The sequence below is a fragment of the Purpureocillium lilacinum genome (assembly GCF_023168085.1).
Source record: "Purpureocillium lilacinum CBS 284.36 DNA, scaffold_5, whole genome shotgun sequence".
Lineage (NCBI taxonomy): Eukaryota > Fungi > Ascomycota > Sordariomycetes > Hypocreales > Ophiocordycipitaceae > Purpureocillium > Purpureocillium lilacinum.
In genome coordinates, this window is record NW_027072115.1 from 1691077 (window position 1) to 1708176 (window position 17100).

General features: G+C 59.7%; 5 protein-coding genes across 5 annotated transcripts; 3 read left to right on the forward strand and 2 right to left on the reverse strand.

Moving 5' to 3' along the window:
• Positions 1–226: 226 nt before the first annotated feature.
• PLICBS_007106 (uncharacterized protein) lies at positions 227–685 on the forward strand (the record flags this gene model as incomplete). The annotated part of the gene is made up of 4 exons (XM_018320502.1): positions 227–321; positions 385–450; positions 510–558; positions 626–685. 4 exons carry the CDS (start codon positions 227–229, stop codon positions 683–685), a joined length of 270 nt encoding a protein of 89 aa, XP_018180399.1.
• An 884-nt stretch (positions 686–1569) lies between these two features.
• PLICBS_007107 (uncharacterized protein) lies at positions 1570–8137 on the forward strand (the record flags this gene model as incomplete). The annotated part of the gene is made up of 2 exons (XM_018320503.2): positions 1570–7793; positions 7870–8137. The coding sequence occupies 2 exons, from the start codon at positions 1570–1572 to the stop codon at positions 8135–8137; spliced, it is 6492 nt and encodes a 2163-aa protein (XP_018180400.2).
• An 847-nt stretch (positions 8138–8984) lies between these two features.
• On the forward strand, positions 8985–10602 carry PLICBS_007108 (uncharacterized protein; the record flags this gene model as incomplete). Its single annotated transcript, XM_018320504.2, has 2 exons — positions 8985–10054; positions 10128–10602. The coding sequence occupies 2 exons, from the start codon at positions 8985–8987 to the stop codon at positions 10600–10602; spliced, it is 1545 nt and encodes a 514-aa protein (XP_018180401.2).
• Positions 10603–10926: 324 nt separating this feature from the next.
• On the reverse strand, positions 10927–11970 carry PLICBS_007109 (uncharacterized protein; the record flags this gene model as incomplete). The annotated part of the gene is made up of 1 exon (XM_018320505.2): positions 10927–11970. The coding sequence occupies one exon, from the start codon at positions 11968–11970 to the stop codon at positions 10927–10929; it is 1044 nt and encodes a 347-aa protein (XP_018180402.2).
• A 3736-nt stretch (positions 11971–15706) lies between these two features.
• Positions 15707–16161, reverse strand: PLICBS_007110 (sec61p translocation complex subunit; the record flags this gene model as incomplete). Its single annotated transcript, XM_018320507.1, has 3 exons — positions 15707–15747; positions 15857–15943; positions 16077–16161. 3 exons carry the CDS (start codon positions 16159–16161, stop codon positions 15707–15709), a joined length of 213 nt encoding a protein of 70 aa, XP_018180404.1.
• Between the last annotated feature and the right edge of the window lie 939 nt (positions 16162–17100).

A 17100-nucleotide genomic window follows, 5' to 3' on the forward strand; every position in this document is an offset into this window, starting at 1 on the left:
ACAGCAGCTTGAGCTGGTGACCGGCCGGAGCGCCTCGGCGGTGGGCCTTGAGCCCAGCCAATCAGGGACAGGCGAAAGGCTCTGGCCTCAGTCATCCGCGAATTTGCCCGGCTGCACCTTTTCGAGCCTCTTTCCGAACCTCAATCTGCATCCTCTCCCAGCCAGCGCCGCGGCCCAGAACACCCTCAATCACCTCGGACGTGCCCAATCGCGCAGAACCGCCATCATGGTAAGAACCCGCGCTTCCCGTGCGCTCCCCGCCCGCGCGACTCTGGCTAATCGCGCATCTCGCAGTCCCTCGGCAGCCAGCTCTACAGGCAAGTGACGACCGCAATTGACGATCCGACGACGACGAGCGACCATTGCTAACCCGCTCCTGTGTAGCACCCTCTTCCGGAAGAACTACGCCATGCTGGCGGCAGTCTTCGGTGCCGGATTCGCCTTCGAGATGTACGACCCCCGGTTCCGCCGTCACAGGCTCAGGAGGATGAGGGCTAATGATGTCGCAGCGGCTTCAACTCGACCATGAACAAGATCTGGGACAGCAACAACCGAGGCGTACGTATACTGGGCGCACGCCATCTGACGCAGCGGACCGACGACGAGTGCTAACGGCATTGTGCAGCGCCAATGGAAGGACATCCGAAGCAAGTACGTTGAGGGCGGCGACGAGGACGAGGAGTAGGGCGACCGTCGAGCAGAGATGGAACGGCGGACGGATGAACCGCCCTGTCTGTAAACGTGTACAAAACCTTTGGCGAATAGAGGTGGACGTCATAGATGATTACGACTGTTGCATCGAGTTGCGACGAGCTTACCTTGAAGTGACTGTGCGTGGACACCTACGACAAAGTACCTACGGACCGGGATGCGAGCAAATTGCCATAGAGGTGCTGACAGAGCAGCAACGGCGGGTGAGCGCTCTGCAACTGCTGCTGCTCGGGCTGAGCTGGAGTGCTGCCGAGTTGGGCGTTTCGTGGTTGGCGATAGCTGTTCATACCTTAGCAGTTCCGTGTGCAGGGTGACGGCCTGTAATAAACGGACGGGAGGCGCGGCGCACTGTGAGCCTGCAAGCGCTTGCGTGGTGGTGGCCGTGGTCGCGCAGTGAACGGGCGCTGGGTGCCGGCCCGAGCGATCCCTGACGCGGGCAGAGTGGCGGCGGGCGTCACAGCGGTTGGGCTGGCGGGCTGGGTCGGAGCTGACGTCGGTGCTACGGCGGGGCACTCACCGCACGCCTCACCCCAACTTTGGCTGCGATTGCAACCGCGGGCGCCTACTTTTCAACAACATCTGCAACAGGAGCTCGCCGTGGCCGCGCTCGACACAAACCCGCAACCTTGTATAGTGTGCCAAGCGGGCTTTCTGTCGCTCCAAAAACCCTATCCACCAACCCGCCACCTCGGCAGCCTGGTCGCCGCCTAATCTTCTCCATCCGCCACCCACTCGCCGTGCTACCCTTTGCGGGAGCTCGTCATCCCCACCCTTCCGCCTGCACGTCTTCCGCATCGCGCCCTCACCGTTCATCGACCCCTCTTCCCATGTCGCCGACACCATCATGAGGACGTGAGAATGGAGAGCCCGTTATCGACACAAGAGCAGCAGCTCTGCCAGCTCCTGGCAGACCTGCCGGCCAGGTTCGGCTACCGCTACAATGAGGAGGCCTCGAGGGAGCTCCTGACGAGCTTGTTCTGGTCGCTGAGCGGTGGCAACCCCGAATACATGCGCCTCCTCTTCCCCTCAGGTAAGCCGCCGGAGAGCCTGAAGCTCAGCGACGCCCAGGGGGCCGTGGAGGGCGCCGAATACACCGAGGCGGCACGCGGGAAGCGATGCGGCCACATCTTCAAGCCCGGCGAGGCGTCCTACATGTGTCGGACCTGCGGCACCGACGAGACGTGCTGCCTGTGCAGCAGATGCTACGAATCGACCGATCACACCGGCCACATGGTTCGTATCCAGATCTCGGTGGGCAACAGCGGCTGCTGTGACTGCGGCGACGACGAGGCGTGGAAGACTCCGCTCTTCTGCACGATCCATTCCGACATGCACAAGGGCTCCGCCAAGGGCAAGGGAAAGGAGGCCGCCGGTCTACCAGAGGAGGTCGTCTCCAACCTTCAAATGACCATCGGCCGGGTATTCGACTACATCTGCGACGTCATATCATGTTCGCCCGAGCAGCTCCGACAAGCCAAGACGCACGACAAGATCGTCGAAGACGAGGTCAAATCTCGCCTGTCCTCGAAATACTACGGCGTCGAGGCCGAGCCGTGCAGCGACTTTACCTTGATCTTGTGGAACGATGAGAAGCATACTGTCCAAGAGGTCCAGGACCAGGTGGCCAGGGCGTGCCGCAAGTCGAGTCGGTCGGCATCCCAAAACGCCTGGGAGACAGACGCTATCGGGCGAAGCATCTTGACATACTCGGACGATATCGCGCGGCTTTTGCAGATGGCCAAGATTATGGAAGCGATCCGCGTTACCGTGACGATCCGGTCGGCCAGAGACACCTTTCGCGAGCAAATGTGCGGTACTCTCGTCGAATGGCTAAGCGACATCTCCGGCTGCAGCGTGGGCCATGACAACGACATACTTAGGCAGACCGTGTGCGAGCAGGTGATGCTCCCCTGGCGGCAAGGGAGCCTGGCAACCCACACCATGGGCCTCATCGACGACGAAGACGAAGACGATCAGGACATGGAGGCCCGAACCCCGTTTCATGGTGTGAACGCACGCTTCATCATCGCCCTGCAGCGGGCTGCTGGAAATCGGGGCGAGGTGCAGATAGTCGGCGGGGCGGCCTTGGACATCGACGATGACGACGACGACGACGACGATGACGAGGAGGACGACGACGCCGACATGGACGATGGCGAAGATGACAACCAATCCGCTACCAGCTCCGTCGCCGGCGAGGATGAAGACGAAGATGAGGACGTCATGATGGTCGACGCCAGAGGTGATGTGGCGGACTTGGGCATGAACTGGAGCCAGCCCGATCAAGCACTGGAAGAAGACGAGGCCACCATGGCAGGCTACCCGCCCCCGCCTCCTCCCCCTCCAGCTCAGGCGCAGGCGCAGGCGCCAACCCGGGAACGGGACGGTACACCGTCGGATTCAGACACGGCAGAGCCGCTTATTGCACCTGCGATATACGCCAAAGCCAACGTGGACATCCCCAAGACCCCGGGCAAGACGGAAAAGGTCACACCCAGGCCCGGCAGATATTGGATCGAGACTCCCGCTGTCTACACACAGCGCGAGAAGGTGCCTCCGGCCGAAGATGTCTTCCAACGAGTCCGGCTGGACTGGTTGCTGCTGTTTGATCTGCGGATGTGGAAGAAGGTCAGGAATGACCTCCGAGCCCTATACATCTCAACCGTGGTATCGATCCCGGAGTTCAAACGGGTTCTGGCGCTCCGCTTTGCGAGCCTGTACACCATCCTGGCGCAGCTTTACCTCGTCGGCGACAGAGAGCCAGACCACTCCATCATCAACCTTTCTCTCCAAATGCTGACAACGCCATCCATTACCGCCGAGGTCGTCGAGAGGGGGAATTTTTTGAGCAGCCTTTTGGCAATTCTCTACACGTTTTTGACTACTCGACAAGTTGGTCATCCTTGGGACGTGTCACCTGATGCCGTCCTAGCCTTCGAAAGCGGCTCTGTGACGAACCGCCGCATGTATCACTTCTATCAGGACCTGAAATATCTCTTTGGCTCGCAGCATGTCCAGGAAAGAGTCAGGTCCGAGCCGCGGTATCTTATGCAGTTTTTGGACCTCGTCAAGTTGCACCAGTGTATTGGGCCTAATGTGCGCGCCGTGGTGGAACACGTGGAGTACGAGGCTGACTCGTGGATCACGGCCTCTCTGGTTACGCGCCAGATCAACCTGCAAGCCCGAAATCTTGCCGAGGCCTTCCGAGACTGCCCAGCCGACGATATCCACTACCTTCAGCGCGCCATCCGCTTCACTGCGAAGACAGTGATACTCAATTCCATCGGGGCGGAGCGTGCCCGGTTCAAGCAAGGAGAGATCAAGGACGAAGTCAAATTCAAGACTTTGACCGACTTCGAGTTCGACACGGAAGGGGCTTCGTACGAAGTCGTCAAGTTTGTCGTGGAAAAGGACTCCATCAGTTTCCACCACGCCCTGCACTACACGCTCTCGTGGCTCATTGAGTGTGCGCGATCGCTTCCCGCGTCCAACCTAAAGTCCCTGATGAGCTTCACCTTGCAAGAGCTGCGATCGAAGCCGAAACTGATGGGCCGACCACAGATCCCAAAGAAGGATCAGGACCCGGAGGACTATCTCATGGCCGCATTTGACTTCCCGCTCCGTGTGTGTGCATGGCTGGCACAGATCAAGGCCAACATGTGGGTTAGAAATGGTATCAGCCTACGGCACCAAGCAAGCACCTATCGCGGTGTCGGTCAGAGAGATGTCTCGCATCATCGAGACATATTCCTCCTCCAGACCGCCATGGTGGTTTGCAACCCTAGCAGGATGCTTGCATCTATCATCGATCGGTTTGGCATGGATGGATGGGTCAAGGGCTTGTTTGAGCTCAAGTCGGAGGCGCAAGACGACAGCCAGCACCTCGATATTGTCGAGGACATGATCCACCTGCTCATCGTTCTCCTGAGCGACCGGACATCCCTTATTGCCCCGGAAGACGAGCCCAACGCAAGGATTCTCGCCATGAGGCGGGACATAATTCATGTCTTGTGCTTCAAGCCGCTCTCGTTCAACGAGATTTGCAACAAGCTTCCCGAGAAGTACCAAGAACAGGAAGACTTCCACAGGGTTTTGGATGAGATGGCCACGTTTAAGCCACCCGAAGGGGTTTCCGATGTCGGCACGTTTGAGCTCCGTCATGAGTTCATCGACGACATTGACCCGTACATTGCGCACTACAACAAGAATCAGCGCGAGGAATCCGAAACGGCCTACAGAAAGAAGATGGCCAAGAAGACCGGCAAGGCTGTGGAGGACATCGTGTACGAACCGAAACACCGCCCAATCCCATCCGGCCTCTTCCAGGACCTGGGCCAGTTCACCGGCACCGGCATCTTTGCGCAAGTCATATTCTATTCCCTCTTATATCCGCTTGTCGCGCAGAGATTCACCCCAACGGTACCGTTCACGAGGCTAGAGACGTTCCTTCAGGTCGTCTTGCACCTTATCCTGATTGCGATCCTCGAGGACAAGACGGATGACAGCTTTGTGGCGACAGATGGACAGACTTCATTTGTCCATCTTGCCCTTACGAAGTTGGCGCGCAGCAACTTTATGCCCGAAGCGAGCAACTCGAGAACGATCGTGTCGCTGCTGCACCTCATGTCTACAAAGGACGAGTTCAAATCTGTCCACCCCAAGATTGCGCTTGTGTTGAAGCGGCTGAAGCAAAAACGACCTCAGTCATTCGAGGTAGCATTCACCAGCCTGGGCGTCGCCGTGGACCGCATCAACACTGCGTCGCCGGCAAACAACTCGGCCGAAGAAGAACGCGAGCGGCGGAAGAAGGCCGCGCTCAGTCGCCAAGCCAAGGTCATGGCGCAATTTCAGCAGCAGCAGAAGAGCTTCATGGAGAACCAAGGCGGCATCGACTGGGGCTCCGACCTTGAGGAGGACGAAGACGTCATGGAGCAGGCAGAAGAACGCAAGCATAGCTGGAAATACCCGACCGGGACATGCATCCTGTGCCAAGAGGAAGCCGACGACCGGCGTCTGTACGGGACATTTGCTCTTATCAACGAAAGCCGCATCCTCCGACAGACAAACTTTCAGGATCCCGATCTCGTGCGAGAGGCATCGCAGACACCGTGCAGTCTTGACCGGTCAGCCGAGGACATCCGGCCATTCGGCATCGCGCATGAGAATCGGAAGATGGTGGAGAAACTGAACCCGCAGGGAGAGGTCTTCCTCGCCGAGCGACAGACCATCGGAAAGGGCTACAAGGGTAATTACTCTCGACCTGGTCCCGTAGCCAGCAGTTGCGGGCATATGATGCACTTCCACTGTTTCGACATGTACTACGAGGCCACCGTCAGGCGTCACAGCCACCAAATTGCCCGGCATCATCCCGAAGACACGCGGCGGAACGAGTTTGTGTGTCCCCTCTGCAAGGCGTTGGGCAACACGTTCTTGCCGATCGTCTGGAAGGGCCTGGAGGAGTCATACCCCGGATATCTCCAGCCCGAGAGTGCCTTTTCTGGGTTTCTAGAGAAGCAAATGGGCTCTGCATATTGGCTAGGGGGAAGCAAGGCTCGGGAGATGGATGACCCGGGCATGCCTGAACTCAAGACCCCAAGCGTTCCCGGTAGTCTGGTTGAATCGCTGGAGACGACCCAGTCTGACGCCGAAGAACCCCGGTCTTGGGCGAGAATATTCCCATTTACGTCACGGTCGCAGGCACAAGCATCGTCTGCGCCCTCGGTCATCACCAGTGCGCCGATGGCCAGTTCTGGCGGCACCACCGATAATGAGAGAGACTCGACGACAAAGGAGGCAATGGTCAAGGACCTCATGGTTGCGTATCAACGCCTTCGGGACACCCTGCGGGTCAACGGTCTTCAGACAAAGCACATCATGGATGCAAAACTCGACTACGGGTCTGATCTCCACTCGAGCGACACGCTGATACAGACGGTTGGCTTCACAATCTCGTCCGTGGAGCTCCAGCAGCGTGGCGTGGAGGCCCAGGCAGGCATGACGTTGCTCGAAAAGATTCCCGAGCAGGTCTTGACTCACCTACGGATCCTGTCAGAGACTGCATCGTCGTATATGCTGGTGGGGAGCCGTTCGTATGACGAGGACAACCTAGTCGGAAACGAGTTCCGCAAAGACTGCGAGAGGCAGCACTGCCAGCTGTTCATGTCTCGGTACTTTGGGACAGGCTCCCCAGACTCGGCGCGGCCGATCGACATGTACCCGGCGCTACTTAGCATGGACCCATTCATCTTCCTGGTAGAATGCGCGTACGGCCTCGTTCCCGATCAAAAGGTGGACATTGCACACCTGGTCAGGCTGTGCTACCTCGCGGAGCTGGTGAAGGTGGTGTATCACATGGGCCGAAACGCCCCCGTGGCCATGTGGCTCGGAGGTCTCAAGAACCGGCACACCAGGGACGCGTCCATCAACAACTTTGCCGACTTTGGCCTCTTCGTCACCGAGCACGGAATGACTTTCCACGCGGCCAAGGGCGCCGACGAGGTGGACCACGGAGAGAACGTCGGCTTCCAGCAGCCAGGGGTGGACACGCTGGAAGGTTGGTACACGTTTGTGAAGAAGTATGCGCTTACCTTCCTCCGGAAGACTGTGGTCTTCCTGTACGTCAAGTATGGCGTAGACTTCAACAGCCACGTCTCGCCCATTCCAGAAGCGGACGAGCTGGATCGCCTCACAGAAGCACTCCGCGTGCCGCCATTTGACGAGATGTGCGCTTCCCTCACGCACAACGCGTCGGCCTTTGGATGGCCAGACACAACGCGAGACCTGGTGTCTGGATGGATCAAGCACCAGGCCCTGTGCCCACGCAAGCTCGGGGACATGAATGCGTCGACGGTGGTCAGCCACCCCGGCATCTTCGAGCTGATAGGGCTTCCGAAGACATACGACACGCTGATCGAGGAGGCGACGAGGCGGAAGTGCCCGACGACGGGCAAGGACCTGACGGACCCGGTGATATGCTTGTTTTGCGGGGAGCTGTTTTGCAGCCAGAGCACGTGCTGCCAGAAGCCGGACCTCGTTAGCGGCGAGACGACGAGGATTGGCGGAGCGCAGCAGCACATGCGCAAGTGAGTGGCGGCCGCCCAGAGGCGTTGACGATGACATGACAGAGCGAGAGTGCTAACGCGAGACGCGCGCCCCCAGATGCCAGCGGAACATTGGCGTGTTCCTCAACGTGCGCAAGTGCTCGACCGTGTACCTGTTCCGGCAGTCGGGCTCGTTCGCGGCGGCACCGTACATCGACAAGTACGGCGAGACGGACCCGCAGCTGCGACACGGGCGTCAGCTGTTCCTGAACCAGAAGCGGTACGACTCGATGATACGCAGCACGGTGCTGAACCACGGGGTGCCGAGCCTCATCAGCCGCAAGCTGGAGGCGGAGATTAACAATGGAGGGTGGGATACGCTGTGATGGTCGCGAAGGGAGATGCCTGTGTGATGATGGTGGAAGGAAAGGGGGTCACAGGCGCCGTCTCGGTCTGTATAGCGCATGCTAGAAAAGCGAGGTCCTGTGGATGACGAGCGCATAACCTGTTTAGGAGTACTGGCGTGTAGACGCGCACCTCAGGTAGGAGACTGACTGCCTGGGGGCAATGGAATTGAGTATTGTTGATGGCAACATACGAAGTCGGCAGTCACTCAATGGAGGCCATAGCCCATTAGTTACTCTGAAATGGCAAAGTCCACGATACAGTGCGCAGATACAGTGCGCCGTCGCATGCGGCACAGGGCATGACAGGGCCAATCACGGGTGCAGGGGGCTTGCGACAGGGCGCGTCAGGACCGTGTGTCCGGGGCGACGGCGCAGCTCAAAGCTTCAACTCTGCGTCTGGACGCCTCATCGAGAGACTTTGACGACGGCCATCCTCGTGTTACCGAGCCGAGCCCCCGTTGCGCGACGAGCGGTTTTTTGGACACGGAGAGGCCAGTTTTTCCGCGGGCGGTGGACCACGATTCACGATGGCCGGCCGACGATCTGGCCGCGCTGCCGCCCGAAAGGCGGCCGCCGCTCTTGGTACGTTCTAACTTCTCATCTGTCTTTGACCAGTTTTTGTCCCCTTGCACTCTGCACCAGCACCAGCACCAGCAACCCGCACCCGACTCCCTCCGCAGGCCCTCGTCTCGTCTCGCAACGCAACGGACGTACGCTGCTTGCAGACGGGACCTGGCCATTTTGCACCCCTGCGCAGCCTGCCCGCCTTCATCCGCGTCCCCCTTCTGCTCGCCCTCGACCGCGCACCCCGAGGGCGGCCCGCACCATGGCCCCGAAAGGCAGAATCCGGCTGAGGCTAACGCGCTCGTCTGGCGCCGCCGCAGAGAGCACACCCAAGAACTTCGCCGACCTCGAAGATGAACCCATGGCCGACGCCGCTGCGGACAATGCTTCAGAGCACGAGGAGCCGCCGGCGCAAGACGACAACGACGACGAAGAGGCCGAGCGCAAGGGAGACGACTCGGCCGACGATGACGAAGAAGCAAAGGAGGAGGAGTCCGCCAAGGAGCCCTCGCCGCCACCCCAGCCCGTCATCCGGAGAAAGCGGCTGGGCCGACCGCCCAAGAACAAGCCCCCGGACTGGGACCCCATGGTCACCGTGACCGAGGACACGCCCCGGCGCAGGGGACGCGGCGGCTGGAGGGGACGAGGAGGCCGCAAGGGAGGCGCGCCTCCGCCCAAGGCCGAGCAGGTCATCGACGCCGAGGGCACCGTCGCCGAGATTGTCGACGACGAGTGCGTCCTGCCCGACGACCCGGAGGGCGAGACCAAGGTCGACAAGCTGGGCAACCTCGAGGGCGGACGCGAGTACCGTTGCCGCACCTTTACCGTCATGGGCCGAGGGGACAGGCTCTACATGTTGTCGACGGAGCCCGCCCGATGCGTGGGCTTCAGGGACAGCTATCTCTTCTTCACCAAGCACCGAAAGCTCTACAAGATCATTGTCGATGACGACGAGAAGCGCGACATGATTGAGCGCGACATCATCCCGCACTCGTACAAGGGTCGCTCGATAGGCGTCGTTACGGCCCGGTCCGTGTTCAGAGAATTTGGCGCGCGCATTATAGTCGGTGGCAAGCGGATCCACGACGACTACAACGTGGCCCAGGCTCGCGCGGAGGGCGTTGTCGAGGGGCAGCTCGCGGACCCAGACGACCACTTCGTGCCCGGCGAGCCGTACAACAAGAATCAGTACGTGGCGTGGCACGGAGCCAGCGCCGTCTACCACACCAACGTGCCGTCGGTGCCGGTGCCAAGCGGCAAGCCAGAGTACAAGAAGCGCAAGGTCAATGTCAACGACACCAATTGGATGCTGGAACATGCACGAGAGGCGAGGTAGGCCACTCACATCGCCGTCCCGTAGGAACTCCCTGAATCCCCGAGCAAGTGCTAACAAGCTCGACTGCAGCATATTCAACTCTGGCATCAACGTCATTCGCAAGCTGAACAACGCTGGCGTTTACGACATTCACACCAACGTCATGCAGTACCCAGCTATCATGCAGCCCACACTGGCGCGGATCGAGCAGGTTGCGCCCGAGGACGAGGACGCCACGAGAGGCAGCAGCCGGTTCCCACCCGTCTCGGCAAAGGTGGCGAGGAATTTCATGATCACCGACACGTACTTTGAGAGCCCGCCCGCCGGCGCCGCGCCCGTGGCCATGGACGCGGACGACTCGGCCGACTTTTTGTCGTCATTCAACGGCCTGTCCGCGGTTTCGGACGACATCAAGGACCTGCTGCCGCCGGAGTGCCGCAAGGCGTTTGACGAGGCCCTGGGCAGCGACGCTGAGTGGAAGTCGCGGTGGGGACCCGAAAGCAGCAAGATGGCGCGGCGCGGCCCCGTCATTGACAAGGCTATTGTGCCCTACAGCATGGGCTGAAATGAAAAGAACCCGGGGACATGGCGCAATAACGGGAGGAATGTACTTGTATGCTAATGTATGGGCCGTCTTGGGCGCGCGAGCGCCCACGGCGCACGAACGGCTAGGCGCGGAGGCGTTGGGCATGGCTCACTCACGATTGTTAGAGTCCGTCGGCAACGGCGGCGGTTTACACACAAGGATACTTGTCTTTTTCACAAGTCGGGGATCGTTGGCATGTGACTGTTTGATTCTCTTTACAATGGCACCCGCTCAAGTATGCGTCTTAGTTGACTTGGCATATTACAGAGACGGACCAGCCTCGGGCGAGGTACGGTCGATGATTCATACCACCTCCCATTCTACGCCGTCGAGGTCAGACGGCCGGTCTCCCCGAAACGCCTCCCACAGCCGCTGCTGGGCGCGCATCGCCTCGACCACATCCCCTTCCTTGCGAGACGGACCGGCCGCGGCGACAGTCCCACCATCCGAATCACCGCCGTCGAGGAGGTCCCGCGCGCAGACGTCGACGTAGTCTGCCTCGGCGAGGAACGCAGCGAGGGCCTCGTCGCTGGCGATGTCGGCTGAGATGTTGTCCCAGTCCTGCGCCTGCTGGGTTCGCTTGCCGCGGCGGTGGTGGTCGCGGTCGCGGTCGCGGACCGTCAGGGTGTAGAGCGGCGTGGAGGCAGTGTCGTGAGCGATGGCGTCGAGGGTGAAGCCCGAGCCGCGCTCGTGCTCGTCGTCATAGAGGAGGCCCATGCGGTAGAGCTCCCGCACGTCGTCGTCCTCGTCGGCATGGCCGTCGTCGTCGTCCCCATCACCATCACAGCCGCTACGCTCTTCATCGTCCCCATCATCATCTACACGACGCTGGCCGTCACATTGCTGGAGCTCCTGTCCACGCCGCCGATCCATATCCCTAAGCGGCAGCAGAGCGCTCCCCTCGGCGGCAATGTCGCGGCCCTCGCGCAGCTCCTCGACGCGGTCCATCCAGGCGCGCGTAGGCGGGTGGACGTATCGGAACGGGTCGCGGCGGTACGCGGCCCGGCGGTAGCGCTGGGCGAGGAACCGGCGCTGGTGCTGTGGCGGGCGGCGGTTGTCGCGCGGCGAGGAGGAGGAGGAGTCGTTGTCGTCGACGAGGACGTCGAGGACGGCGCGGTTGAAGCCGCGGTAGGAGCACGGCGAGCCGACGAGCCAGACGAACTTGCGGTCGAACTTGTGGGTGGACCAGCCGAAGGTCTTGGGCTTGTAGATGGGGGAGTGGGAGATGCGCGCGAAGTAGCGCTGGTGCTGCTGCTGCTGCTGCGCGGCGAGGGGGAGCAGGATGGTGGAGGAGGATGGCGAGGAGGGGGAGTCGATGTCCGCGTCGGTGGCGGGATGGCTGGGCATGTCGGCCAGGTTGGGACTGGGGAGATGGATGGGAAGAAGGGTGGTATATCTGGGCATCCGCCGAGATACAGACAGACACTGAGAGGGGGGAGAGAGAGGCGAAGGGGCGCTGAGCGCTTGGGACAAGTAGCTGGTGACTTCTGAGATGGAGGACAGAGAGGTTCCAAGGGGGGCGGGCACCTTTATGGGTATCAGCAGCCCCAGCAGCAAGACGACGATGACTTACACACACTTACACAAATACAAGGTACAATACATGTAGGCAAGGGCGGCGGAAATGCAAGTCAGCCGGCGAAGTGGCTGTTTGATTCCCCCCGCGCCATGCGAAACACGGGGCGGGCTCCATGCGAGCGGGAGGTTATTAGCTAGCTCATCTCGATGCCGTACCGATGATTGCGCCTCGTCGCCAGCTAGGCTGAGGTGGAGATGCTACTGTTATGCTACTGCTGATGGTGGCCATTGTTGGTGCTGATGCCGATGGTGGTGGTGGTGGTAGCGGTGGTGATGGTGGTGAGCCCGCGAGGCATACTACCAAATTACCAGGTGCCTCGCCTGGAAGGCGTTGAGTCACACGGGCTGATATGCGCGCTGAAGAGTCACCGTCGAGAAATGAGCCCCGCGCGCACATCCATCTCGCACCGCGACAGGATTTGGATGACTGGGAGTCATATCAATGGTATTTTCCCGAATTGGAAGTACACAAAAACGTTGTTGCAGCTGGAGCTGGGGATGTACAGAACAGTAACTTACACTCCTGGCCCGTTTCTTGCTTTCACGCCCGTAGTAGTCATGTTAGACCCCGAGCCAGTTATGGATGGTGAGGCGACCTCCATGTGTGGCTTTGCAATGTGGCTGGTCTGATGCACAATTATCAATCTTGTTTTGGGAGAATGGGCTCATGTCGACCGACCCGGCCGGCCAGGTACGGGCGTGCTGGTGCTCGCTGCGAGGTGCCTGGTGCCTTGCGCCTAGCTAACGGCCTGGCCGCTGAGGAGGCACAACCAAACTCCTCTGTCAACTTCATCCCAGTCAACAAATTCCCAATCGCTGCAGTCATGGGCTCCGAAATATGTCTCGGGCGCAGCCTAAATGCTTCAAGGAGGCATGATTTACAGCCGGGCTTGACGAAACAAATTCGATTGCCGAACCGGTGGTTGGCTGTAACTAGCTCCCTGTCGGTTCTCACGTATCCGCGATGAAACCTGCCAGCGTCGAAAGCACAAAGGCGCCCCCCTATAACCGAGTCGGTCGCCGCCGCTGCAAGATCGATCCCATCGGAGAGCTTCTTCTCCGAACTGAAGGCATGTATATATATTCGTACGGACATGGGGGACACAGGACCTGCGCTTACCATCTCATGTTGCAGTCTTCCGCCTTGCTAGTGATGGGCTTATGGTGGAAGCGAACGGCGTGAATGGGCCGCGTCGAGTGTGACAAGCTACTAACTTACAGAAAACTCCTGCTACTAACTTACCACCTTTCTACGGCTCAATGCCCAAAGAACTATGTCCCTCCTGGTAATGCCCCATACCCTCCTCCCGGCGTCGTCCCCAGCCCTCCTCCCCCTGAAGTCCCGTACACGCCACCGTACACGCCACCCGACACACCTCCATTCGCTCCTCCTCCTCCTCCACTCACTCCCGAATACAAACCCCCCTGAACACCTCCATAGATGCCTCCATGTTGCCCTTCGGGCCCTCCAGTGGACGGTGAAGAAGCCGCATGCCCGCCTGGAGTGTAATCCGCGCCGGCTTGGTTCTTCTCGGACGAGCCTCTTCTTGGCCTTCTGGTGCTTGAGAATCTGCTCTTATCTAGCCGAGCGGTGGCTTCGGCTGTTCTGCGACCCGTGGGCTGCTGAGCTGGTGATGGCTGTGGTGTTGTTTCCTCGTGCGGGTGGTCTTGGGTTTGCTTCCTGGAAAAGAGGTTTGGGAGACACATGGTTGCGTCGCCTGTGTCGTGTCAAATGCGCGTCTGGATGCGCGCGGTGCCTGAGAGGATATGGGTTCGTGTCTTAGTTGTAAAGAAGCAGCCTCCTTCGCCCCTCTTGTGCCTAGGGAATTAAACTTCCAGGCTAAGCCACGCGCTGGCGGCGCAGACGATCATGCTCGGTAGGGGGTCGGGCTTTGACGTCATAAAACCCCAATTGACGAATCGTCATGAGAACCAAATGGCCAGTTAAAAACGGTTAATAGAAAAGAACAAGAAGGGAAATATCAAGCAAAAGCAAGTAAAGCTGAGCATGCGATTGACAGAGTGACATCGCAAGGGGTGAGGGAGGCCTCGTGGTTGGAACTGAATATTGCCGTCAGTGGCTGGAAGGGGTGCGTACGTCTTTGGCTCGGCGCATGGCGGCGTAACGAATATCTTAAAGGCGCAGTGCTAAGCCACACGTTGAGGGATCACATCCCGTATCGGCCTTGTTCGCCGTTCCATCTCTAGGTTTAGGGGACAGGGAGCAAACTCGGTTGGGAGTGTATGGGCCGTGGTGTCAAAAGACATTCGTGTGACTAAGATCGGGTGTCGTTGACGTGCGTGGGCGCCAGTGTGTCTATGTGTGAGCGTGTGTGTGTGTGAGTGTGAGTGTGTGCAAGTCCACTCCCTCCCTCTCCTTCTCTGTCAACGACAGGACTCAAAAGTCACAGATAAAAGACACTTCCGCATTGCATTATTTTCTTGTCGATGTGCTTTACTGTAAGAAGAAAGAGAAAGAAAGACGTTTTAGATGATAAATCATTCTTTTACCGCGTCTTGTTTCGCCGTTGGAGAATTTGGAAACAATGGAAGCGGTTGTGACCTTGTCGCGAAGCCTGGCGGCGAAGCTGATACTACCACCCACCACCCTCAAAGCCTCCAAACTTCTCCCATGCGTCGAAATCTCGCCCAAGACGGGACCTCCCAGGACCAGGGGTGCGAAACAGTCTTCGGCTCTCGTTTCGCGCAGGGGCCCAGGATCGTCTGGTGTACTTCGGAACAAAAACGTAGAACTAAAACGCTTTGGCGCGTAGGCGAACCGGGAGGAGGAGGACCGTCCGACATAAAGGTGCTCGCTGCGCCTCAATGAGCCTCGCATCGGAAAACGCAGTGACCGTGGTGGCCCTGCCGCGCTCGTCGGCTTCCCCGGGGGTCTGTGCTTCGTGACCTGCTTTGGCGTTAGTATCACCATGTTGCAGGATGTTAAACGGGTACCGTCCATCTACAGCCGTGTCATGTGCCTCGTCGACCCTGTGCTCGCAACAGCTTAATTCGAGACACGGACACCACGCAGCGGGGAGTGTCAGTCACCGTCATTCACGACCGGGGAACAGCTGAATGCAATGCAAGGCTTTCTGTGCTCTTTACAGATTTGGTACACTGGCACGGGTATGTATCGTGACTGCCAACAGCTCGCCAACTAGCCCCCCTCGGCCGCGGATACCCGTGCTTGGTATGCCATCGTCTTGGCCAAAAGGTTCTCTTCCTTTTCCTCATCCCCTACACTCGCCTCTACATCTTCCACTTGACCTTTCTGCACGTCGAGCATGGCCCACTGCCCTTGCCTCGTGCCCGGGCACCTCTCGGGTTATTGTGCTGTTCGGCACACCTGCGCGTCCTCCCTGACGAAACGCGCCGGACCGCCAACCTCCGCCAAGTCTCCGTCGCGGGCGACGTTGTCGAACTCGTCCCCGGGTCCATTACCGCTCTGCCGCCCGCGCGTGTATCCTCCTTCCCCTCGCGCACGCCTCCACAATCGATTCGCTTACGCGGCACCGACGAGGATGTTGTTGATGGGGATGTGGACTGGTGAGTTGCCTCGCTTTAGCACAGAAAACCAGAGTCTCGACGCAGCGCATGCACGGAACACGCGCATCTGTACGGTCGGCGCAGGGGGCAGGGCACGAGAACATACTCAGCTTGACGACGTAGCCGACGGTGCCCATGGTCAGGAAGCCAATGGCAATGGCCTGCGAGATCTTGATGAACTCCTTCTTGTCGGCTGCAAGGCGCGCGTGTCAGCATCATTGCTCATGCAGCTAGCTCTTCTTCTCCGTCTCCGTCTTCCCCGTTCCAGAGCCGGGCACAGAAAGAGACACGTAGGGCTCAGGACCAGCGGTGGCGGGCAGACTCACGCTTCTGGCACTTGTTGATAAACTGTACGCCGTCCTTGAGGAACTCGCGCGGGACGTCAATGAGGCCCTCGACGTTGTCTGCCATTGCGACGGTGGTGCGGCGTTGTGCGTGCGGGTGTCGTGAGAATGAGGGAGGAGCGTCGCAGGAGGATACAGGACACGGCAGCAGAGTTCGGGGCGGAGCTGCGGCGGGCGTGGGTTGTGCGCTTGGGTCAAGGGTCGTCGAGGCGTCGTCGTTGGAAAAGGAGCGTTGAGGCAGGTCAGTCAGTCTGGCCAGATCGATAACCCCAATTGCACGACCCAGCCCCTGCCAGTTTAAGTGCCACGTCGCCTCCACCAATCGAGCTCTTTCCCCTGCTGTGCTCTGCTCGACCTGGTCCGTGCTTCCTGCGGGCCCTGACTGCGGTCACGTGCGCTCGTGGCTTCGCCAAACCGCAACTCCAGCTTAGCTACCCTGCACCCTTGTCACGTCTGCCAGTCTTCGCAACCTCCCATGGATTCGGGAACCTTTGCTGCAAGTCCGGGATGACCTACAAACAAAGTAGGTAGGTGGTACAGAGTGGCCGTGGGAATCCCGTCTGTCGCCATGCTGCGCTACAGTCGAATTTGTCGTTGCAGTTGTACTTCACCAGCTTGCCAGGGACTCATGCAGATGGCTCGAGAGAAGTGGCAGGATGTCGTGGATGCCCTGCCGTACAGCACGAGCTCTGGCCAGCACGACCACATTCAACACCCGCCGCGGTTGTACTCCGTAGTCCGCCCAGAGTACCTTGGTATGGAGCGGTCTGGGACATCTCGCGGACACCCGGTCCCGGGCACGGCTCGGAGAAGTCATCGACTCGTTGGGTCCGCTCATGGCGGGAGCCGTCGAACGCGCTTGAAGCGGTCCAGTACGTCTCCGACCACCAGGGCCGAGGTGCGAAGCCACCAACGGTGACGGCACGGCAGATGAAGCAACAGTCCATCTGCTGCCTGCGTTGGCTCCCAACATTGATGCTGACATCCGGCCTCTCGGCGGGCGTCG